Source organism: Lepidochelys kempii, chromosome 7 (assembly GCF_965140265.1).
Source record: "Lepidochelys kempii isolate rLepKem1 chromosome 7, rLepKem1.hap2, whole genome shotgun sequence".
NCBI lineage: Eukaryota > Metazoa > Chordata > Testudines > Cheloniidae > Lepidochelys > Lepidochelys kempii.
In genome coordinates this window covers 102816069-102842554 of record NC_133262.1, presented here as the reverse complement: position 1 = coordinate 102842554, position 26486 = coordinate 102816069, and the positions used below count along the sequence as shown (strand labels likewise).

The following is a 26486-nucleotide window of genomic DNA, read 5'->3' as shown; positions in this document are numbered from 1 at the left end:
CCCAGCACCCCTCCTGCACCCCAACCCCCTTCCCTGAGCCCCCTCATGTACCCGCACCCTTTCTCTGTTCCAACCCCTTGCCCTGAGCCCCTTCCTGCACACCACACTCCCTCCTGCACCCCAACCCACTACCCCAGTAGTGTACTACTACTACATTCATGGCCCTGCATGCAATTTCCCCACCCAGATGTGGCCCTCGGGCCAAAAAGTTTGCCCACCCCGATCAAGTCCGACCTCCTGTACAACACAGGCCATATGACTTAATTGAATTACTTTGTGTTTGAACTGGAACATATGTGTTTAGAAAAACATCTCATCGTGATTTAAAAATTGCAAGTGATGGAAAATCCACCACAGTTCTTGGTAAGTCGTTCCAATGGTTAATTACCCTCACTTAAAAAATTGCTCTTTATTTCCAATCTGGATTTGTCTAGCTTCAACTTCCTGCAAGTAGATCTTGTACTTTTGTCGGCTAGACTGAAGAGTCCATTATCAAATTATTGTTTCCCATGAAGGTACAGTACTTATAAGCTGTGTCTGTCACAACTTAACCTTCTCTTTGTTAAAATAAACAGACTCAAAAGACCTCAATCATTAAAATACATGATTTCCAATCCTTTAATTGTTCTCATGGTTCTTCTTTGAACCATTTCCAATTTATCAACATCCTTCTTGAATTGTGGACACCAGAACGGGACACAGTATTCCATTAGTGGTTGCCCCAGTGCCAAATACGATAGGTAATATATATCCTTTCAACTCCTAATTTATATTACCTATTCATATAATCCAAGGATTGCATTAGCCCTTTTTGGCCATCGTGTTGCACTGTGAGCTCATGTTCAACTGATTATGTACCATGACCCCCAAATCTGTTTGAGTCACTGCTTCCCAGGATTGAGTCCCCCAAACTGCAAGGGTGGCCTGCCTTCTTGATCCTAGATTATGACTTTACATTTCACCATGTTAAAACATACTTTGTTTGCTTGAGCCTAGCTTACTCAGTGATCCAGATCATTCTTTGTCAGTGACATGTCCTCTTCATTGTTTAGTATCTCCCTCCCCCCGATATTTGTGTCATCTGCAGACTTTGTCAGTGATGATTATGTGTTTTCTTTCAGGCCATTGATAAAAATGTGAAATAGCATAGGGTGAAGGACTGATCCCTGTTGGACCTCACTAGAAATATAGCCACTTGAGGATGATTCTCCATTTATAATTACATTTTGAGACATATAATTTAACCAGTTTTGAATCCATGTAATATGTGCTGCATTGATTTTGTATCATGTAGTTTATTAATCAAGAAGTCATGTAGTTCTGTTCAGTTTCTGTATTTCTTTCATCTTTTCTTTTCCAAGATGTTTAATTCTTTCTGATTCTTTCTGTTTTGCCCCCAGCTTATTTCCTCCTCTTCAGTCTATCTTGTTCTTCCCTAAGGTTGTCTGAGTATCTCTTTCTCATATACATACAATACATACACGCACACAAACACACATGCTCACCTTTGATATTTCTTTATAATCCTTTTTATTAATTCATTAGTTTTCTTCTATTTTTGAATTGTAAATTCTTTTCTTGTCTTGTTAACTCTGTTCTGCCAAATCCCTTCTCAGTGGTCTACTCTTCCCCACAACAAGAATGGCTCAAATGCTGAAATTGTCTTTTTTCTTCTCAAAGTGAAGGGCCCCAGATCACTTCCCCATATCTTATTCCTCAAAATCATCACAAAGCCTTAAAGGCCTGAGTATTTCCCACTCCCTTTCTTATTAGCACTAGTTGTATTGAACTCTTTTGTGTCAGTACTTCCAGGTGGTCCTAGTCAGTTTCACTCTGCTGCCTTTCTCCTTCCCTGGAAAACTGCTGTGTGAGCACATGAAGCAGTGCAACTGACAGACTGCTTCTTGTTTCCAGTAACAGGAAAAATCCTGTTCAGTGTTGGAAATGTCATGGCCTGCCATTTTGGACACTAATTTTCATTTAGTTAATTTTGGTAGGTTTAGTTGCAAGGAGCTAAGTCACAAATGGCATTTCAGCAGATGAAAGGTGAAAGGAGGAGACTAACATGTCCGTAGTGGAAATCATACTTTTATTCTGATTTATCACATTATATTCTTAGGCCATTGTCATAATGTATGCAAAGAAAAATTCCCTCTTCTCCACCCTAGCGTCTACGAAGTCTCAGTCAGTGGAACAGTTCTGGGTGGTAAACAGCAAGGTAAAACTAGGTTGTCTGCACTAGAATTCAGAGTTAAGTGTTTCTTGCTCTGAGCAGTTTTCTACCTAATTTGTGGCTAATGCTCATATATGGGCCAAATTTGCTGCTTCTGCAGTTGGCAGTTCAACATATGTGAGGTGTGAGAGAATGCACAACTGCAACATAGAGTTTCAGTCAACCTGACCTACTGAATTTCCAGAGCTATTTAAAGAACTTCAAGTGAAATCTACTCATTGGAGCCATGCACCTTTCAGGTATTAAAAACAGTGGATCTGTTATTAGAGAAAGGAGGTCAACAAATTCTGAGGGCAAGATTCCAGTATATCTCAAAGAAGTGATTATTGGGGTCATCAAGCCATGTCTTGATACTGATAATCATCCTCATTACAGCCCTGCTCTCACGTTCCTTTTTGATGGAAAGTTAGGCCTTGCCTAGATGAGAAAGTTGCGCCTATTTAACTTAAAGTATAATTTAAACCAATTTAGTTAAACTGGTGTAAAGGGCTGTGTGAATGCCCCTATTTTGGTTTAAATCAACCTTATTTCAGTTAATTTAAAATTTTATAGGAATCTGTTTAAGATAAACCATTCAGAATACAATCAATGTGTCCACGCACTGTTTTGTCCCAGTTTAATTAGATTAGTGTAAAATCAAACGAGGTTAAATCAGTGCAACTTTCTCATGTAAACAAACTGTTGTTCAGAATGTTGTGGTGCAGTAGCTCTGGTATTATCTGGTGATCTCAGATTTCCTGGACGTATTTCAATTTGATGTATGACATGACTGTAACGCCTAGACAGTTCTGGTCTGGTTGGTAAATGATCTCTGGGTAAAGAACAATAGAAAAATGTCCTTGCTGATTATTTTAAATCTCTCATCTGCCTATGACTGTTCTCCACAAGGAATTGTTTTAGTTGTGAGCCCGTGTAGGTATAGATGGGAGTGGCACATTGGGGGTGTCTGTTAGTTTCTCTGAGGGGATCCAACTCTTCTCCAAGAATTCTCCTCTGAGGAATACTGCAGGATTCTGTTCATTCATCCCTCCTGCTACTGTGAAGTTACTAAGAGAGATGGTGAGGTGGTTTGGTTTGCTCTTCCATCAATATGCTGAAGATACTCAACTCTAAGTTACCTTTTCATCAGACTCGGGCAGTGCAGTCTCTCAATTTTACTAAAAGGAAAAGGAGTACCTGTTGCACCTTAGAGACTAACCAATTTATTTGAGCATAAGCTTTTGTGAGCTACAGCTCACTTCATCGGATGCATACTGTGGAAAATACAGATGATGTTTTTATACACACAAACCATGAAAAAATGGGTGATTATCACTACAAAAGGTTTTCTCTCCCCACACCCCACTCTCCTGTTGGTAATAGCTTATGTAAAGTGATCACTCTCCTTACAGTGTGTATGATGATCAAGGTGGGCCATTTCCAGCACATATCCAGGTTTTCTCTCTTCCCCCCCCCCCCAGCACAAACCCACTCTCCTGTTGGTAATAGCTAAACTACTACATGCCACAAGGGGCCACAGCAATGGTTCCCTCAACCCACCCAGCAATATTGTTAACCTATCCAACTATACTCTTAGCCCAGCAGAAGCAGCTGTCCTCTCCTTCTGCCCCTCCACCCCCACGAACATGGTACAGTTCTGTGGTGACCTAGAATCCTATTTTCGACGTCTCCGACTCAAGGAATATTTCCAACACACCTCTGAACAACATACTAATCCACAGAGACCTCCCTACCAACACTACAAAAAGAAGGATTCTAGGTGGACTCCTCCTGAAGGTCAAGACAGCAGACTGGACTTCTACATAGAGTGCTTCCGCCGATGTGCATGGGCTAAAATTGTGGAAAAGCAGCATCACTTGCCCCACAACCTCAGCCGTGCAGAACACAATGCCATCCACAGCCTCAGAAACAACTCTGACATCATAATCAAAAAGGCTGACAAAGGAGGTGCTGTTGTCATCATGAATAGGTCGGAATATGAACAAGAGGCTTCTCGGCAGCTCTCCAACACGACTTTCTACAAGCCATTACCCTCTGATCCCACTGAGAGTTACCAAAAGAAACTACAGCATTTGCTCAAGAAACTCCCTGAAAAAGCACAAGATCAAATCTGCACAGACACACCCCTGGACCTCGACCTGGGATATTCTATCTACTACCCAAGATGCATAAACCTGGAAATCCTGGGCGCCCCATCACCTCAGGCATTGGCACCCTGACAGCGGGATTGTCTGGCTATGTAGGCTACCAGCACTCCCAGCTACCTTCGAGACACCACTGACTTCCTGAGGAAACTACAATCCATCGGTGATCTTCCTGATAACACCATCCTGGCCACCATGGTGTAGAAGCCCTCTACACCAACATTCCACTCAAAGATGGACTACAAGCTGTCAACAACACTATCCCCAATAATGTCACGGCTAACCTGGTGGCTGAACTTTGCGACTTTGTCCTTACCCATAACTATTTTACATTTTGGGACAATGTAGACCTTCAAATCAGCGGCACTGCTATGGGTACCCGCATGGCCCCACATTTTTATGGCTGACTTAGAACAACGCTTCCTCAGCTCTCGTCCCCTAACGCCCCTATTCTGCTTGCATTATATTGATGACATCTTCATCATCTGGACCCAGGGAAAAGAAGCCCTTGAGGAATTCCACCATGATTTTGACAATTTCCATCCCACCATCAACCTCAGCCTGGTCCAGTCCACACATGAGATCCACTTCCTGGACACCACAGTGCTAATTAACGATGGTCACATAGACACCACCCTATACCGGAAACCTACTGACCACTATTCCTACTTATATGCCTCCAGCTTTCACCCTGACCACACCACAAGATCCATTGTCTACAGCCAAGCTCTGTGATACAACCGCATTTGCTCCAACCCCTCATACAGAGACAAACACCTAGAAGATCTCTATCAAGCATTCTTACAACTACAATACCCACCTGCAGAAGTGAAGAAACAGATTGATAGAGCCAGAAGAGTTCCCCAGAAGTCACCTACTACAGGACAGGCCTAACTAAGAAAATAACAGAACGCCACTAGCCATCACCTTCAGTCCCCAACTAAAACCCATCCAATGCATTATCAAGGATCTACAACCTATCCTGAAGGATGACCCAACACTCTCACAAATCTTGGGAGACAGGCCAGTCCTTGCCTACAGACAGCCCCCCAACCTGAAGCAAATACTCACCAGCAACCACATACCACACAACAGAACCACTAACCCAGGAACCTATCCTTGCAACAAAGCCCGTTGCCAACTGTGCCCACATATCTATTCAGGAGACACCATCACAGGGCCTAATAACATCAGCCACACTATCAGAGGCTCGTTCACCTGCACATCTACCAATGTGATATATGCCATCATGTGCCAGCAATGCCCCTCTGCCATGTACATTGGTCAAACTGGACAGTCTCTACGTAAACGAATAAATGGACACAAATCAGATGTCAAGAAATATAACATTCATAAACCAGTCGGAGAACACTTCAATCTCTCTGGTCACGCGATTACAGACATGAAAGTTGCGATATTACAACAGAAAAACTTCAATAACAGACTCCCAGCGAGAGACTGCTGAATTGGAATTCATTTGCAAATTGGATGGGATAACTCACATGACTGGAGTACTGTCATGGATGGTTATAAACTGTTCAGGAAGGACAGGCAGGGCAGAAAAGGTGGGGCAGTAGCACTGTATGCAAGGGAGCAGTATGACTGCTCAGAGCTCCGGTACGAAACTGCAGAAAAACTGAGTGTCTCTGGATTAAGTTTAGAAGTGTGTGCAACAAGAGTGATGTTGTGGTGGGAGTCTGCTATAGACCACCGGACCAGGGGGATGAGGTAGATGAGGCTTTCTTCCGGCAGCTCACGGAAGCTACTAGATCGCATGCCCTGATTCTCATGGGTGACTTTAATTTTCCTGATATCTGCTGGGAGAGCAATACAGCGGTGCATAGACAATCCAGGAAGTTTTTGGAAAGCATAGGGGACAATTTCCTGGCGCAAGTGCTAGAGGAGCCAACTAGGGGGAGCGCTTTTCTTGACCTGCTGCTCACAAACCGGGTAGAATTAGTGGGGGAAGCAAAAGTGGATGGGAATCTGGGAGGCAGTGACCATGAGTTGGTTGAGTTCAGGATCCTGACGCAGGGAAGAAAGGTAAACAGCAGGATACGGACCCTGGACTTCAGGAAAGCAGACTTCGACTCCCTCAGGGAACGGATGGCCAGGATCCCCTGGGGGACTAACTTGAAGGGGAAAGGAGTCCAGGAGAGCTGGCTGTATTTCAAGGAATCCCTGTTGAGGTTACAGGGACAAACCATCCCGATGAGTCGAAAGAATAGTAAATATGGCATGCGACCAGCTTGGATTAATGGTGAAATCCTAGCGGATCTTAAACATAAAAAAGAAGCTTACAAGAACTGAAGGTTGGACATATGACCAGGGAAGAGTATAAAAATATTGCTCGGGCATGTAGGAATGATATCAGGAGGGCCAAATCGCACCTGGAGCTGCAGCTAGCCAGAGATGTCAAGAGTAACAAGAAGGGTTTCTTCAGGTATGTTGGCAACAAGAAGAAAGCCAAGGAAAGTGTGGGCCCCTTACTGAATGAGGGAGGCAATCTAGTGACAGAGGATGTGGAAAAAGCTAATGTACTCAATGCTTTTTTTGCCTCTGTTTTCACTAACAAGGTCAGCTCCCAGACTGCTGCGCTGGGCATCACAAAATGGGGAAGAGATGGCCAGCCCTCTGTGGAGATAGAGGTGGTTAGGGACTATTTAGAAAAGCTGGACGTGCACAAGTCCATGGGGTCGGACGAGTTGCATCCGAGAGTGCTGAAGGAATTGGCAGCTGTGATTGCAGAGCCATTGGCCATTATCTTTGAAAACTCATGGCGAACCGGGGAAGTCCCGGATGACTGGAAAAAGGCTAATGTAGTGCCAATCTTTAAAAAAGGGAAGAAGGAGGATCCTGGGAACTATAGGCCAGTCAGCCTCACCTCAGTCCCTGGAAAAATCATGGAGCAGGTCCTCAAAGAATCAATCCTGAAGCACTTGCATGAGAGGAAAGTAATCAGGAACAGCCAGCATGGATTCACCAAGGGAAGGTCATGCCTGACTAATCTGATCGCCTTTTATGATGAGATTACTGGTTCTGTGGATGAAGGGAAAGCAGTGGATGTATTGTTTCTTGACTTTAGCAAAGCTTTTGACACGGTCTCCCACAGTATTCTTGTCAGCAAGTTAAGGAAGTATGGGCTGGATGAATGCACTATAAGGTGGGTAGAAAGCTGGCTAGATTGTCGGGCTCAACGGGTAGTGATCATGTCTAGTTGGCAGCCGGTATCAAGTGGAGTGCCCCAAGGGTCGGTCCTGGGGCCGGTTTTGTTCAATATCTTCATAAATGATCTGGAGGATGGTGTGGATTGCACTCTCAGCAAATTTGCGGATGATACTAAACTGGGAGGAGTGGTAGATACGCTGGAGGGGAGGGATAGGATACAGAAGGACCGAGACAAATTGGAGGATTGGGCCAAAAGAAATCTGATGAGGTTCAATAAGGATAAGTGCAGGGTCCTGCACTTAGGACGGAAGAACCCAATGCACAGCTACAGACTAGGGACCGAATGGCTAGGCAGCAGTTCTGCGGAAAAGGACCTGGGGTGACAGTGGACGAGAAGCTGGATATGAGTCAGCAGTGTGCCCTTGTTGCCAAGAAGGCCAATGGCATTTTGGGATGTATAAGTAGGGGCATAGCGAGCAGATCGAGGGACGTGATCGTTCCCCTCTATTTGACATTGGTGAGGCCTCATCTGGAGTACTGTGTCCGGTTTTGGGCCCCACACTACAAGAAGGATGTGGATAAACTGGAGAGAGTCCAGCGAAGGGCAAGAAAAATGATTAGGGGTCTAGAACACATGACTTATGAGGAGAGGCTGAGGGAGCTGGGATTGTTTAGCCTGCAGAAGAGAAGAATGAGGGGGGATTTGATAGCTGCTTTCAACTACCTGAAAGGGGGTTCCAAAGAGGATGGCTCTAGACTGTTCACAATGGTAGCAGATGACAGAACGAGGAGTAATGGTCTCAAGTTGCAGTGGGGGAGGTTTAGATTGGATATTAGGAAAAACTTTTTCACTAAGAGGGTGGTGAAACACTGGAATGCGTTACCTAGGGAGGTGGTAGAATCTCCTTCCTTAGAGGTTTTTAAGGTCAGGCTTGACAAAGCCCTGGCTGGGATGATTTAACTGGGAATTGGTCCTGCTTCGAGCAGGGGGTTGGACTAGATGACCTTCTGGGGTCCCTTCCAACCCTGATATTCTATGATTCCTGTCCTAAGATAGGATGAACAGATGAATGGAGAACCTAATAGCCCTTATAGTTCATCCTTCTATGCCACTGTTCCACTTTGAAGTCACCTTTCTTGAACTTGGGTGACCAGAACAGTACACAGTATTCCAAATGAGATCTTATCAATACCTTGTATAATGGCATTAACACTCCCCTATCTCTACTGGAAAAACCCTACCTCATACATCCTATGATCACATTTGCCTTTTCCATGGCTACATCACATTGGTGGCTCGTAGTTATCTGATGATCGACTAATACACCCAGGTTCTTCTCCTCCTCTGTTGTTTCTAACTGATGAGCCTCCAGCTTATAGTAGAATTTCTTGTTATCAGTCCCTAAATGCACAAACTTGCATTTTGTACTATTAAATTTCATCCCATTTCTATTACTCCAATCCTCTAAGTCAGGCAGTTCTTCCTGTGTAATATTCCAATCCTTCCCTCTATTGATTATGCCTCCCCACTTCATGTCATCAGTAAGTTTCATTAGTACACTCCTCCTTTTTGTGCCAAGGTCATTAATGAAAGTATGAAATAAAATCAGTCCCAAGACCGATCCTTGAGGAACTCCACTAGTAACTATCAAAGGAAGTTTCCTATAATAAATCTCAACATTATTACAGTACTGTGATTTGTTAACAGTCTCCAGCCCGCATTCCACTGTGCGCGGCTACCTCAGAATTTGGTTTCAGAGAACCATTGCCAGTGTTCGCTCCTATTGACACACTATCCACTCAGACCTCAAAGCATTTTCCTATGTATTTTCTGAAGCACTCTGCATACTTACAGGGCTCTATAAATAAAGAAAAAAAGTGTGTCCATTTATCTGATTAAAAACTACATTTATATGCAAATTAGGTACGGCCCTCAAGCTCTCGAGAAGTTGCCAACAGGTCTCCCAGTGCTGTAAAGGTTGTGCAAGATCAATGTATTTATTTTTGCAGTGGCAGACATAATGTACAGTTTACTTATTGGAAATATAATTTTTTCAATACTCTATTAAAATATTTAATCGATTTTTAAAAGTCTACTACGATAAAGAAATCTCTGGGTGACACAAACAAAATGAATTAGTTTAGTCTGGTATCTCTTATACTATCCTCCTAAACCAGAGCAACATTCAGAGCAAGGGAGAGGAGGGAAGGAGTCTGGTTATGGCTCACCAGTTCTCTGGGCTAGCCCCAGATTCAACACGACATTCAGCAGCTCCCAAGGTGCTCTAATGCCACTGGCATAGGGTTTTTAATGGGTCCTGTGCTAGTGGAGGATAGGCATAGATCATAGAATCATAGAATATCAGGGTTGGAAGGGACCCCAGAAGGTCATCTAGTCCAACCCCCTGCTCAAAGCAGGACCAATTCCCAGTTAAATCATCCCAGCCAGGGCTTTGTCAAGCCTGACCTTAAAAACCTCTAAGGAAGGAGATTCTACCACCTCCCTAGGTAACGCATTCCAGTGTTTCACCACCCTCTTAGTGAAAAAGTTTTTCCTAATATCCAATCTAAACCTCCCCCACTGCAACTTGAGACCATTACTCCTCGTTCTGTCATCTGCTACCATTGAGAACAGTCTAGAGCCATCCTCTTTGGAACCCCCTTTCAGGTAGTTGAAAGCAGCTATCAAATCCCCCCTCATTCTTCTCTTCTGCAGGCTAAACAATCCCAGCTCCCTCAGCCTCTCCTCATAAGTCATGTGTTCTAGACCCCTAATCATTTTTCTTGCCCTTCGCTGGACTCTCTCCAGTTTATCCACATCCTTCTTGTAGTGTGGGGCCCAAAACCGGACACAGTACTCCAGATGAGGCCTCACCAATGTCAAATAGAGGGGAACGATCACGTCCCTCGATCTGCTCGCTATGCCCCTACTTATACATCCCAAAATGCCATTGGCCTTCTTGGCAACAAGGGCACACTGCTGACTCATATCCAGCTTCTCGTCCACTGTCACCCCTAGGTCCTTTTCCGCAGAACTGCTGCCTAGCCATTCGGTCCCTAGTCTGTAGCTGTGCATTGGGTTCTTCCGTCCTAAGTGCAGGACCCTGCACTTATCCTTATTGAACCTCATCAGATTTCTTTTGGCCCAATCCTCCAATTTGTCTCGGTCCTTCTGTATCCTATCCCTCCCCTCCAGCGTATCTACCACTCCTCCCAGTTTAGTATCATCCGCAAATTTGCTGAGAGTGCAATCCACACCATCCTCCAGATCATTTATGAAGATATTGAACAAAACCGGCCCCAGGACCGACCCTTGGGGCACTCCACTTGATACCGGCTGCCAACTAGACATGGAGCCATTGATCACTAAAAGGAGCTAAAAGAGCTTGGCTTGTTTAGACTAGCAAAATTAAGGTTGAGAGGGGATATGATTGCTCTTATAAGTTCGTCAGGGCAGCGGGGGGGCACCCCAGAGAGAGAAAAGAATTATTTAAAATTAAGGAAAATCTTAGCACAAGAACAAATGGGTATAAACTGATCATGAATAAGTTTAAGCTGTAAATTAGAAGAAGCTTTCTAACCGTTAGAGGAGTGAGGTTCTGGAACAGCTTTCCATGGGAGTGATCGGAGCAAACAACCTAATTAATTTTGAGATGGAGTTTGATACATTTATGAATGGGATGATAGGATGGGATTGCCTGTGATAGCAGGGGACCAGACTTGATGACCTAGGAGGTCCCTTCCAGACTTATGTTCCTGTAAGCATTTCTAAAGATAATTGCACAAGGAGTAGCCAGCCCTATCTGTCCTTCAGCAGGCTTTAATAGACATTCAGTAAACTTAAATCTCTCTCTCTCTCTCTCTCTCTCTCTCTCTCTCTCTCTCTCTCACTCTCACTCTCACTCTCACTCTCACTCTCACTCTCACTCACACACACACTCTCACACACACACACACACACACAGTCTCATATATGCATGATATTATGGGTGTGTAAAATATATATAAAACATACACACTCGTATTCATATCTCATGTGTTTGAATAATCAAAGTGCCTTTGATTTTGTGTAAATGGACCATTGTGTTTCATTAAACATACGAACAGCATGGAGATGGACTAAGATCTCTTCAAGAAGACAATGTCTATTTTTTCTATTAATATTTATATGCATAAATTATGTATTTTAAGATGTTTTGTAGGTGTGCAGAAGAACACTTCAGCGATTTAATAGTATTTATTCTTGTCCTCTCTGATTTTCAGCTTTGGAACAACTACTTCCACCTGGCTGTTGCTTTTCTTACACAAGAATCTTTACAACTGGAGAATTTTTCAAGTGCCAAAAGAGCCAAAATACTTAACAAGTAAGTCCTATTCCCAATATAAAATCATGGGTAAGAATTTAAGGGACTGTTAACATAATTTTACTTTGGTTCCTTAGATAAATTCATACAAATTTATATGTAATCATGATGTAATGAAAATGTTGGTTTTAAAACTATGAATCAAATATAGCATATATTCCTACTATGCTGCAGTCTGTTCATAGTCAAGACTTTCAGAAGTATGAACAAATTCTAAAAGTAAGGGTTTTTTTTAAAGCCGCTGTAGGTTTGTGCTTATTCTAGTCTTATTTCACTTGTATTCTTTATTGCCTAATTCCTAAATGCCTTTTACAGTGAAATTTCATAACTACAGTCAGTGTCACTGTGATATCCCTGAAGAATGTTTTGTTGCATAGCTGCAGACTTGTATGGTTTCCTGGTCAAAAGGGATTACATTGCCTACCTCTGGACAGGGAATTTGAACTGTCTGGATTAAGTTCTAAATTTCACAGCAAATAAAACCTGTCAAAAGGAGAAGACACAAAGATTTGGGAACACAGAGTATTTGCCCACTGTATTACTGCCTTCATTTCTTTAAATTCAGGCATAGTGTGCCCTTTCTTCACTGAGCAAATAAGCTAGAGACAATAAAAATCAATGTAGTGGTTTTAAACAATGTGTGTGGGCTCTTTCAAAATCGAAATATTTTTAATAAATTAGTGCAAAAAATCTGTATTTACATTTCCAACCAAAACACTGCATTAATGGCACATGTGCTAGGAAGTTCAATATTATGGTTCCCTCACCACGTGTGTATCAGCACCCCTGTGTTTATGTAGTCTTTTGTATCACTGTTAGTTTTGCCTGACAGTACAAAAGTGCAGTATGTCTGGGTTATGGTAAGAGGCAGCATAGCTCAGTGTAGTGCTGCTCAACCTATGGGGCATTTCTTTAACTGGTTCATGAAGAACCCCCTTGTGGGTTGGGCCGTCTAGGTGAGGGGAGGTAAAGTCCCAGCAAAACTCCAGTGAGAGTATTCAGTGAGAGACCTGGGAGGGGGAAGGAAGGAGCAATTTACACCAGATCCCCTATACTTTCTGCTACCTTTCCTCCTGTTCTACCCCAACCCAGCCAAACTAGAGGTCCTCCCTTTCCTAATTCTCTGTCCTCCTGCCCACACAGCACTCAGCTGAAGCAAGGAAACCTTTGTTGCTAGGACCTGTAGAGCCATCTTCACAGCCTTTGAAACCAACTCTGCCCAGAGTTGAATGCTTTGCTGTTGAGAGACACCAGCTCTCACCCCACAAAATGTCCAAGAAATCATGTCATGGCCCAAATCTCAGAGCCCTTTTAGGCTACAACCAGATGGCAACCATAAGTGGTATGGGAGGCAACAGGTAAGATTCATCATTAGGATTAAATGTGATCACATTTTTAACGCTGAATCTTTATTTTAACCAAAGGAAAGATCAATTACTCCTCATTGGAATCTAAATCATAGAATCATAAAAGTGTAGGACTGGAAGGGTCCTCAGTAGGTCATCTAATCCAGTCCCTTGTACTCAAGGTAGGACTACATTGTAACTAGACCATTCCAGACAGGTATTTGTCTAACCTGTTCTTACAAGCCACCAATGACGGAGATTCTACAACCTCCCTAGGCAATTTGTTCCAGAACTTAACGACTCTGACAGGAAGTTTTTCCTAATGTCCAACCTAAACCTTCCTTGCCGCAATTTAAGCCCATTGCTTCTTGTCCTATCCTCAGAGTTTAAGGAGAACAATTTTTCATCCTCCTCCTTGTACCAATGTTTGATGTCCTTAAAAACTGTTATAATGTCCCCCCTCAGTCTTCTCCTCTCCAGATGAAACAGACCCAGTTTTTTCAATCTGTCTTCATAGGTCATGTTTTCTTGACCTTTAGTCATTTTTGTTGCTCCCCAATTTGTCCACATCTTTCCTGAAATGTGATGCCCAGAACTGGATACAGTGAAATGAGCTGGATACACTATTCCAAATGAGACCATATCAGCAAGGAGCAGAGCAGAAGAATTACTTCTTGTGTCTTGCTTACAACGCTACTGCTGATATATCCCAGAATGATGTTTGCTTTTTTTTCAACAGTGTTGACTCATATTTAGCTTGTGATCTACTATGCCCCCCAGATCCCACAGTACTCCATCTGAGGCAGTCCTTTCCCATTTTGTATGTGTACAACTGATTGTTCCTTCCTAAGTGGAGTACTTTATATGTCCTTATAGAATTTCATTCTGTTTACCTCAGACCATTTCTCCAATTTATCATCTTGATTTTCAATCCTATCCACCAAAGCACTTGCAACCCCTCCCAGCTTGGTATTGTCTGCAAACTTTATAAGTGTACTCTCTATGCCATTATCTAAACCATTGATGAAGATATTGATCAGAACTAGATGCAGGACCTATCCATGTGGGACCCCACTCAATATGCCTTACCAGCTCAACCAGTTATGAACTCACGTTATAGTAGCTTCATCTAGGCTATATTTCCCTAGTTTATTTATGAGAAGATCATCAAAAACAGTATCAAAAGTCTTACTGAAGTCAAGATATACCACATCTACCACTTCCCTCCCATCCAGAAGGCTTGTTGCCCTGTCAAAGAAAGCTGTTAGGTTGATTTGACATAATTTGTTGTTGACAAATCCATGTGACTGTTACTTATCACCGTATTATCTTCTAGGGGGTTGCAAATTGATTGTTTGATTATTTGCTCCATTTTCTTTCTGTGTACTGAAGTTAAGATGACTTGTCTGTAATTCCCTGGGTTGTCTTTATTCCCCTTTTTATGGACTGGCACTCTTATTTGCCCTCTTCCAGTCCTCTGAAATCTCTCCCATCTTCCATGAACTTTCTAAGATAATCACCAATGGCTCAGATATCTCCTCAGTCAGCTCCTTGAGTATTTTAGGATGTATTTCATCAGGTCCTGCCAACTTGAAGACATCTAACTTGTCTAAGTAATTTTTTACTTGTTCTTTCCCTATTTTAGCCTCAGATCCTGCCCCATTTACACTGACATTCACTATATTAGCTGTCTGATTGCTAATAACCTTTTTGGTGAAAACTGAAGCGAAAAAGGCATTTAGCACTTCTGCCATTTCCACATTTTCTGTTCTTGTCTTGTTACCCTTATGTCTCTAGCTAGTTTAATCTCATTTTGTGCCTTGGCCAGTCTAATTTTGTCCCTACATGCTTGTCTTGCTTTTTATATTCATCCTTTGTAATTTGACCTAGTTTCTACTTTTTATAGGACACTTATTTGAGTTTCAGATCATTGAAGATCTCCTGATTAAGCCAGGGTGGTCTCGTCATACTTCTTATCTTTCCTACGCAGTGGAACAGTTTGCTCTTATACCCTTAATTATGTCTCTTTGAAAAACTGCCAACTCTCTCAAACTGTTTTTCCCCTTAGACTTGCTTCCCATGGGATCTTATCTACCAGCTCGCTACTAAAGTCTGCCCTCTTGAAATCCATTGTCTTTATACTGCTCTTTTTCCTCCTACCATTCCTTAGAATCATGAACTGTCATAAATATAAAGGGAAGGGTAAACGCCTTTAAAATCCCTCCTGGCCAGAGGAAAAATCCTTTCACCTGTAAAGGGTTAAGAAGCTAGGATAACCTTGCTGGCACCTGACCAAAATGACCAATGAGGAAACAAGATACTTTCAAAAGCTGGGAGGAGGAAGAAAAACAAAGGGTCTGTGTCTGTCTGTGTGATGCTTTTGCCGGGGACAGAACAGGAATGGAGTCTTAGAACTCAGTAAGTAATCTAGCTAGATATCCACAAAAAGAAAAGGAGTACTTGTGGCACCTTAGAGACTAACCAATTTATTTGAGCATGAGCTTTCGGACAAAGTGAGTGGCAGTGGCAGTGAAAGCCCAAGGGCAAAGGGTAAAATAGTTTGTACCTTGGGGAAGTTTTAACCTAAGTTGGTAAAAGTAAGCTTAGGAGGTTTTCATGCAGGTCTCCACATCTGTACCCTAGAGTTCAGAGTGGGGAAGGAACCGTGACATGAACACTATCATTTCATGATCACTTTCACCCAAGCTGCCTGCCACCTTGAAATTCTCAACCAGTTCCTCACTATTTGTCAAAATAAAATCTAGAACAACCTCTCCCCTAGTTAGTTTCTCCATCTTCTGAAATAAAAAGTTGTCTCAATGCATTCCAAGAACTTGTTGGATAATCTGTGCCCTGTTGTATTATTTTCCCAACAAATGACTGGGTAGTTGAAGTCCCCCATCACCACCAAGACCTATGCTTTGGATAATTTTGTTAATTGTTTAAAAAAGAGCCTCATCAACCTCTTCTTCCTGGTTAGGTGATCCCTGCCATGACATCACCCTTGGTTTTTTATATTTACCGAGAGACTTTCAACAAGTCTCTTCCTGTTTCCATCTCAACTTCAATACAAGTGTATACATCTTTAATACACAAGGCAACACCTACTCCCTTTTTTCCCCTCAGACTGTTCTTCCTGAGCAAGATGTACCCTTCTACACCAGTATTCCATCCATATGCATTATCCCACCAAGTCTCTGTGATACCAACTATGTCATAGTTTTTCTTCGCATGCTTGTTCACGTCCATTCCACATTAGGTGTGCATGCATTGCGTGCACGAGCGTCGAAAACTTTTTCCCTTAGTGGCTGTCATCGGGCCGGGGGAGCCCCCCGAGTGGCACCACTGCGCCGTGCATATATACCCCTGCCGCCCGACCCCCTCCAGTTCCTTCTTACCCTCCGTGACGGGGTTGGAACAACCTCTCTCTCTTGTATGAGAGCAGTCCCTTAGCCTTTCTCTTATAGATAGCTGTTATCAGTTAGTTAGCATACCTTTGTTGTGGACACTTAAGTGATTAGGTGCTTGGAGGCTTCCAGCACCCACCCCGGGCTCTGGGGCATGCCGCAGGCCCACGGGTTTAAGGCTTGTGCCACGTGCCGCAAGCATATGCCAGTTAGTGACCCCCACGGCTCGTGTCTACGTTGCCTGGGGGAAGAACATCAAACTGAGCGATGTAAGATTTGCAAGGCGTTCAAGCCAAGAACAAAGAAAGAAAGAGACTTTCGTTTAAAGCAGTTGTTGATGGAAGCCACATTGCAGCCACCAAGCCCGGAGCGCCCGACGCCTGCTCCGGCATCCTCGGTGTGTAGTGCCCCAGAGCCGTCGGGAGACCCGGCACCGGCTAAATACCGAAAGCTGTTCACCCCACAGTGCCAGACTAGGCCCCGGCACCGCTCGTCCTCCCCGGTGCGGCCCACGGCACAGCCAAAAGGAAGGTGCAGACATTCCCCGCATAGGAGGCCAGTGCCTTCCAAAGCCCCGAGCACCGATAAGAGTGGGAAGGCCTCTGTACCGGCGCTGGCAATGGTGGCTTCGGCACCACAAGTCCCGCTGAGCCCAGGCTTAAGTGAGCTCAGTGCAGACGATGGGCTCGAGAACTTAATGGATCAGCCCTCCACACCTGGCACCTTTGAGGCGGCAAAGGACCTCATTGAGCTGTCGGTGACGAGCCCCCTCCCATACAGGGAGAATCCTCCGGCACCCATGCCACGGGTGTTGTCGAGGGGTAAGCCGGCAATGGTGTGCCGTTCGAGGACACCATCCCGGCACTGCTCCCGGAGTTGGTCCCAGTCGAGCTCCAGCAAGTCTTTGGCCCTTTTGGACTCCTTGGGTCTATCAACAGCGCCAAGGGGCCCCGTCCAGGGTGAGCTACTCGGTGCCACGTTCCCGGTCCCCACACCGACGCCCGACGCCGCCGGAAGCTACAGTATCCAGGCCTCCAGCATCCTCCCTGGGTAAACTGGAGAGACCAGCACCGAGTCTGGTGCCACCCCAATGTCTCCCGCCCTGGCCCGAGCCGGAGGCCCCTCCCGCGGGAGAAGGGGAGCAGGAGGACCAGCCAGAGGGGGTTGAGCAGCTGCTAACCTCTTCATCATCCCCGGATGAGGCAGTGGCGGGAACAGCAGTGTCCGGCCCTCCACCCATAGACTACAGAGCCCACCAGGAGCTACTGCGTAGGGTCGCCCAGAACTTGGGGCTGCAGGCCAAGGAGACAGTTGAGCAGGAGGACCTCATCATGGACATTTTGAGCCCTGAAGGTCCATCTAGAATAGCACTCCCGCTCATTAAGACCATCCAATCGAATTATAAGACTATATGGCAGACCCCGGCCTCCAGCGCTCCAACGGCCAAGGATGTGGAGCGCAAATACTTTGCCCCATCAAAGGGCTACGAATTCTTATTTTGCCACCCAAGTCCAGGCTCCCTGGTGGTCTCGGCGGTGAACTAAAGGGAACTCCATGGTCAACAGACCCCGGCACCTATGGCCAAGGAGGCAAAACGCCTGGACCTTTTTGGCAGAAAGGTGTACTTGTCAGGGGGCCTTCAGTTGAGGATTGCTAACCAGCAGGCCATTCTCAACAGGCATAATTTTAACTCCTGGGCAGCGGTGGCGAAGTTTAAGGACAGCCTCCCACAAAGTTCCCAAGGAGTTTACGACCCTGGTGGACGAGGGCAAGGCAGTGGCTAAGACCTCTCTCCAGGCCTTCCTAGATTCAGCAGACATGGCTGCCAGAACAATCATGTCGGAGGTGGTCATGAGGCGCTCAGCATGGCTGCAGGAGTCAGGTCTGCTGCCTGAGGTCCAGAGTACACTTCTGGACCTCCCCTTTGAAAGGCCCGGGCTCTTTTCGGAACAGACAGACGCAAGGCTGCGTAACCTCAAGGACTCGAGGGCTACACTTAAGTCACTAGGTATGCACACCCCGGTGATGCAGAGGAAGCCCTTTAAGCCACAGCCTCTCCCTCAGCATCAGTACCAGCCTCGTCATAGGCATGAGCCTTACCATAGGCGAGGCAGGGATAACAGGCAACAACAATAATAACAATAATGTGCCGGGCCAGAACCAGGGTCAGCACAAATCCCAGCCGGGCTCTAAGCCAGGCTTTTGAAGGTGCGCTCGAGAACAGTGTACCAGACCAGTCACTGGATCCATCCCCTTGTTCCCTAAACCGCCTGACCCGTTTCTCCCGTGCATGGTCCAGCATTACATCGGACCGTTGGGTCTTATGCACGGTACGGAACAGGTACTCGCTGCAATTCTCTTCCCTCCCTCCCTCCCACCCCCCTTCCCCGTCCCTCTTCAGGGACCCTTCTCATGAGCATCTCCTAGAGAAGGAGGTTCGCTCGCTGCTACGGGGGAGGCGGTAGAGGTGGTGCCACGCGGCCTAAGGGGGATAGGTTTCTACTCTCGGTACTTCCTCATCCCCAAGGCAAAGGGGGCCTTCGTCGCATTTTAGACCTGCAAAAGCTCAACAAGTTTCTAGTCAAGGCCGGGTTCCACATGGTTCTCTCTGGGCACTGTCATCCCTTCCCTGGATCCGGGAGGCTGGTACGCTGCCCTTGACATGAAGGACATGTACTTTCATATCGCCATCCAGCCATCTCATCGGCAGTTCCTGAGCTTCACCGTGGACCAAGAGCATTACCAATTTGCAGTTCTCCCGTTCGGTCTAGCTGTGGCCCCGCGGGTGTTCACGAAATTGCTGGTGGTGGTGGCGGCCTTCTCACGGAGGCAGAAGTTTTGGGTTTACCCGTACCTTGACGTTTGGCTCCTGACGAGTTGATCCGAAGCGGAAGTGCGGGGCCACGTGGAGGTGGCCCTGAGATTGTTCCGCGAGCTGGGGCTCCTTGTCAATGTCTCCAACTCCACTCTCGTGCCCACGCAGAGAGTGGAAATCATAGGGGCGGTCCTGGTCTCGGCGCAGGCCGGGGCAAGCCTTCTAGTATCCCACTTCCGAGCTATCCAGCAAGCGGTGGCCTCACTGCACCAGTTTTCAACGACAACGGCCAGGTGCTGCCTGCGGCTGCTGGGCCACATGGCAGTATGCATGCACGTGGTCAGTCATGCCAGACTGAGACTCAGGACTCTGCAGGCGTGGCTTGCTCAGGTGTACTGCCCAGGCAGGGACCCCCTGGACTTGGTAGTGACAGCCCCAAGGGATGTGCTGGATTTCCTGTGGTGGTGGCAGTCCCAGCCTCTGGTTTGCGAAGGCATCCCCTTTGTCGCCCTATAGCCGGACCTGATGCTGGTGACGGACACGTCAGACCACGGAGGGGGGCTCACCTTAGGACTCAAGGCTTGTGGTCTGGAGCAGAGCGGTCACTCCATATCAATGTGAAGGAGCTCTGGGCTGTTCATCTAGCCTGCCAGACCTTTCACGACACTCTGAGTGGTCACAGCGTGACAGTTCTGACAAACAGCACTACTGCCATGTTTTATATAAACAAGCAGGGCGGGGCTCGTTCCTCACCGCTGTGTCACAGGGCTCTCTTCCTCTGGGACTTTTGTATAGCCCATGCCATTCTCCTCGAGGCGTTCTATCTCCCAGGGGTGCAAAACGAGCGGGCGGACTACCTCAGCAGGTTGTATCACATGCACAAGTGGATGCTCAGAGCGGATGTTGTGCTTTCGCTCTTCCACAGGTGGGGTTTCCCCAGGTAGACCTGTTTGCCACCAGGGACAACGCCCAGTGTCCGCGGTTCTGCTCAATCCAGGGCCACAGCCCAGGCTCAGTCGCAGTCGCGTTTGCGATCCCGTGGGGAGATGGCTTGATGTATGCGTTCCCCCCGCTCCCCTTGGTACACAAGGTTCTGCTCAAGGTACACAGGGACAGGGCGGCGGTGGTCCTCAACGCCCCGGCGTTGGCCCCACCAGTACTGGTACACAATGCTCCTAGAGCTGTCAGTGGAGTCCCCAGTAGTCTTGCCCCTATACCGGGCCCTCATCACGCAGGACGGTGGGCAGCTTCTCCACCCTGACCTGCAGTCACTACACCTGATGGCATGGAAGCTCTGTGGCTAAACGCCTTGGAGAGCCAGTGCTTCCTTCCTGTGCAGCAGATTCTGCTTGGCAGTAGGAAACCCTTTACCAGGGCTACCTATATGGCCAAGTGGCAAAGGTTCTCCTGTTGGTGTGAGCCCCAACAGGTGCAGCTGTGCCAAGCCCCGGTGCAAGCCATTCTTGAGTACTTCCTGCACCTCAAGCAGCAGGGGCTTGTCCCCGTCCTCACTTAGAGTGCACCTGGCAGCCATTTCCGCCTTCCATCTGGGGTTTTCGGCGGGTTCGGTGTTTTCCCACGACGGTTCCTTAAAGGAAGTGGAGAGGATGTTTCCGTACTCACGCCCCCCAGTCCCTCCTTGGAACCTTAACTTGGTCCTCTCTAAACTCATGGGACCCCTGTTTGAGCCCCTTGCTACCTGCTCCCTCCTCCACCTTTCCTGGAAGGTGGCATTTCTGGTGCCCATTACCTTGGACAGAAGGGTGTCCGAGCTGAGGGCTCTCACCTCTGAGCCACCGTATACAGTGTTTCACAAGGATAAGGTGCAGCTCCGACAGCACCCCAAGTTCCTCCCTAAGGTGATCTCGCAATTCCATTTGAACCAGGACATTTGTCTGCCCGTGTTTTTTCCAAAACTCCATACGGACCCGAGTCACCGCAGCCTACACACCCTGGATGTCTGTCGAGCGCTGGCGTTCTATTTGGAGCGCACCAAACCCTTTCGTAAATCTGTGCAGCTGTTCGTGGCCGTAGCCGAGAGGATGAAAGGCCTCCCCATGTCGGCTCAGGAGATCTCGTCTTGGATAACAAGCTGCATCCGGGTGTGCTATGAGCTCGCAGGTGTTCCGGCCCGGCGGTCACGGCCCACTTGACCAGGGCACAAGCGACTTCCACAGCTTTCCTGGCACAGAGCAGCCACCTGGTCCTCGGTGCACACTTTCACGACCCACTGCGCAGTCAACCAGCAGGCCAGAGAGGATGCGGCGGTTGGCAGAGCGGTCCTCCAGTCAGTTGTTCCGTGACTCCTACCCTCCTCCAGAGGTAAGCTTATGATTCACCTGATGTGGAATGGACGTGAACAAGCACTCGAAGAAGAAAAAATGGTTCCTTACCTTCTTGTAACTGTTGTTCTTCGAGATGTGTTGTTCACGTCCATTCCACCACCCACCCTCCTACCCCTCTGTCAGAGTCGCCGGCAAGAAGGAACCGGAGGGAGTCAGGTGGCAGGGGTATATATGCACGGCGCAGTGGCGCCACTCGGGGGGCCCTGCCAGCCCGACAGGAGCCACTAAGGGAAAAAGTTTCCGAAGCTTGTGCACACGATGCACGCACACCTAATGTGGAATGGACATGAACAACACATCTTGAAGAACAACAGTTATGAGAAGTAACTGTTTTTTGTGATTATTCACTTGTATTTCTAGTTCTTTCTGTTTATTCCCCATACTTCTTCCATTTGTATACAGACATCTAAGATACCAATTTGATTTCCCCTCTGTGTTCCCTGTTGTCTCTCCTTTGTCCCTGCTATAATTGCCCGTGATCTCCCTGATTTCCGACCCATCACCCAGGTCTCAGTGTTTTTGATTTACCTATGGGCTTTTGTTTCCTGCCCTCATAGAACCTAGTTTAAAGTTTGGCTCAGCAGGTTAGCCAATCTGTATCCAAAGATAGTTTCCCCCTTCCTCAATAGGTGTACCCTATCTACACTCAGCAGTCCTTTTTTCCTGAACAAGATCCTGTGGTCAAGGAAGGCAAAATCCTCCTCACAACAAAATTTGCGCAGCCATCCATTCACTTCCAGGACGCATCTCTCTCCGCCTGGGCCCTTACCCTTGATATTGCTGTTCAAGCTGTAATTCACCCCACCATGATGTTTGAGACATTTGCTTTGGAACCTTTGCTTTATTTGACCATTAAAACATTATTTGTAATCACTGTGTGTATACAGACATCTAAGATACTGATTTGATTTCCCCTCTATGTTCCCTGTTGTCTTTCCTTTGTCCCTGCGATAGCTGTGCAGGAAGAAGCCTTGTCGCGTAAACCTGGCCTTATAGTGACAGCCATCTCCTGAATGTTGTAAAATCATTTCCTCTCTATAGGATCTCTGCCAAGACCACAAGTTAGGATTAGTTGAGCACATTGCCTAAAGACTGAAAGCTGCATATGTGGTAGATGTTTGAGGCCATTTTCAGAAGGCAAATCCTTTGGGTCATAATACAGTAAAGCCCTCCTAAATGAGGTTTGTTTTCTTAATCTGTCATATTATACAGCCTTGGACTGGGGCATGAAAACTGTGTGGCCACTGCAAGAATGTAGCTGTAGCAATTAGGTATCTAAATAATTATGTCCAACCACCTACCAGTCAGAGGCACATAAAATCCCCGCCAATCCCTCTCTCCACCCAAAATCTCTCAAAACCCAAAGAGTTCACAAACCACTCAAAGAACACAATGAGATCAGCTTTAGCTGCATAGGCAAGCATATCACAACAGAGAGATGCTGTAACTTCCTGGAGTGTGGTGTCTCATACCACCAGCACCATTTCAGCATTATTTATTCCAAGTCTGATAATTATGCTTAGATAACCATGCCTCAAGACTTGCCTTACTGCAGTCTGAAAAAATCTGGGTAGTTTGCATTTTTTATATAGGTTGAGGTTTTCAAAGGTTCCTAAGGGATTTGGATACCCAATTTGCAGTAAAATCAATGGAAATCGATCCCCATGTGATAGCTTTGAAATCTGAGCCATTGTGTGTGTATAATTATGTATACACACATACACTACAGAGAAAGAATATATGATGGGATGGTATTTTATAGACACGAGTTTGGGATGCTGATATTACTTATGAGAGGTGGAGTCACAGTTGAGTTATGTAGATGACCCACAAACTCATTTTAATAAAACCTTCATACCGCACTATTGTGTATTCTCTATGTGCCACATAAATTACAGCTATTTTACTGTAGTAAACTCAGAGAGTTTTCATTTGTTTTTATTGGGACTGTTTGTCATATCTCTGTGTTAGAAAAGCAAGGTTATTAACCTGGAGTCCAACTGTACAGGGCTATAAAAACCTCCAGAGGTTTATTTAAAAACTTGTATACAGCCTTAAAATCCATAATCCCATACCCTTCCAGAGCTAGATGGGAGTGTTGGACCCCACTGAGGAGGCTGGGTACCTTCCTGTGTCTTGCCCCACAGGGTTGTAAGATAAGAGACTTCAAATCATGACTTTTTTTATATAGAAAGGTAATTACTTGCGTAGGACTGAATATTACACATCCCAAGCCTCAGGCAAGGGTAACTTTAAGAGGAGGAAATGCTTCTCTGGCAGGCTGAGGATTTTGTATTTTTATTTTTGTTTTTTACTTTTAATATATGTGTCTGAAGCTGTTTGGGAGAGTAGGGATTGAATGTTAGAATAAATCCCAGGCAGCTAGATTAGCAGGTAGATAATGTGGTCATAGACATCTAGTAAATTATGTTTGAAATTGCATGGGTATGTGAGAATTACAGACCTTTCCAAGTTGTTGTATGGATATCACCTCCACAGTATATATTTGTCCCTCTGTGTCTTTATTTATTTATTTAAATTGTGAATGTGTGTGTGTGTATATATATATGTCTATTTGTGTAATATAAGGTACATATGCATCATGTATGTAGAGGTAATACTGGCATGATAAATTGTGTATGTATATAATGTTTCATACATACACAAAATTAACTCTGTGTTGTGCATATAGACATGCACATCTCCTGTATACAGCCATGAAACAGTAGGAGATTCAAGGAGTAAAGATCAGGGAGAATTTGGGAGGTGGCCGGACTGGAAATGCCTTATATTTTAATCTCGGAGCAAGAGATTGTGAATGAGATTGTTCACACACCCATATAAGGTGAGAACCTTATAAGGGTTTCTTTTTCCACCAACATGTGCATAAAACTGTGCTATGATCTGCACTATGGAGGAAATGTAAGAGATCAACAGACTTTCACCATATTCTTCATGTCTGATAATAAAAGTAAATAGACCAGGTCTTGGACAAGACTAGTTATTAAAATTTGCTGTGATAATGGTTTTACGAATTATAATTTTAATAGAATTAGATTTGTCTAGGCAGTAAAACGAAAAAGGAAATTGCTCAGCAACCAATAAAGTCATGGGTCTTGAAACGTAAGATTTTATTTACTTGTGTAACAAATATCACTCATACTCAGCTGGGATTTTATGTGAGTGTTAAATAGCAGCAAACTTTGTAAAAATACAGTAGAATCTCTTTAATCCACACTAATATCAGGTCAACCCTTTGCCAATTACTAAATGTTGTGATTTTGCTAATATGAGAAAAGCAATGTTTTTAAAAAATATATGCACCATCAAGCAAATATATTCTAGGAACTCACTAAGACCCTGATCCAGCCCCGATCAAAATCAATGGGAAGCTTTACATTGATTTCTGAGAGCTGGGTTGGGCCCCAATCTTCATTACTGTGGAGAGGCTCCATGATAGTTTGCTAAGTAGTGAGTATTGGCATGGGATATGAAGCATTAGTGCCATCAGCCCCATTTCAGGACATCCCTGCATCCCAGCATAAACTTCAAATCCAAAAATCCTGAATCATTGTGGCTTTGTGCTGCTGACTTTAGTGTATAAGATGTTGTGATGTGTTTCTCATTTCATTTTCTAGGACAATCTAGAAATGCTAAAAATATGTATAAAAATAAAATATCCTTTAGGCTGTAAAGCTGTGCAGTATGCTTTCTCCCGTCATTGGAGACTGAAAAACGGAAAATACTCTCGTTAATCTACACAACCACCCCCATGCTCCTAAAGGACAGTTATGTAATACGCAGATGTGGCAAAGAGAGATTCCCAGAGGTGATCCGTTTCTGTGCTCTCTTTTGTAGAAATTGCAATATATTTCTTTAAAGGGGAGCTAATAGTGTAGAGATTAGAACATAGGCCTGCGAGCCAGAGCTCCTGACTGTGCTCCCATCTTCTGGGTGGCTTAAAGCCATGGTATATTTTAGGGTACTAAATGAATGGTGCTAATTGTATTAATAGTATAAGTTGGTATTTAGGAATTTTAGGGATCTTAAAAGTTCAAGTAGAATTTTAAATGCTACTCAAATTGTCATATCCAGTTCATTTTGCCTACTGCCATTTATAAAGAAATGTGTTCCTTTTTAGGTATGGTGACATGAGGAGGCAAATTGGGTTTGAGATCAGAGACATGTGGTATAACCTAGGTGAGTAGCCAGAGCACTTCTTGTTTTGATCACTCATTTTGTGTGGATATTCATTTAAAACTAAATAGCATTTAAAAAAAAAATTTTCCTCAAATAACAGAATAGTTGCAAAGTCAAGCATTCAGATTTCAGGTAATGCCAGAGTTGAAGTTTCCCTTGCAAGCTTAATTAAGATAGTCCTTTATTACACGATTACACAGTATTTTTTCCACAGTACTCTCACCTCATACAAGATAGTTGATGCTCAGTTAATGGCAACTGTTCGATTATTTTCTTATCCTCATCTGTGTACATGATCCTATCACTGGAGACTGTATCATGATTCATATGCACAAGGGACAGAATGAAAGTTGACAACTAACAATTCTGGTTGATGGTGGCGGTTCAGTTCTCTGTGGCTGTGACCAACAATAAGGTTGAGTTTCATGTGTCCTCTACTGGCTCATGCTGCTGTGTGATAATAT

The 26486-nt window shown here is 45.1% G+C and overlaps 1 protein-coding gene across 4 annotated transcripts in view; it reads left to right on the top strand.

The window, feature by feature from the left end:
• DOCK1 (dedicator of cytokinesis 1) overlaps nucleotides 1-26486 on the top strand; it is a 550235-nt gene that overhangs the window by 399254 nt on the left and 124495 nt on the right. For all 4 annotated transcript variants that reach the window (XM_073354059.1, XM_073354057.1, XM_073354058.1 and 1 more), the window contains 2 exons: nucleotides 11809-11909; nucleotides 25964-26022. In XM_073354059.1, coding sequence (XP_073210160.1) covers nucleotides 11809-11909; nucleotides 25964-26022 — 160 coding nt within the window. The remainder of the gene's footprint in view (nucleotides 1-11808; nucleotides 11910-25963; nucleotides 26023-26486) is intronic.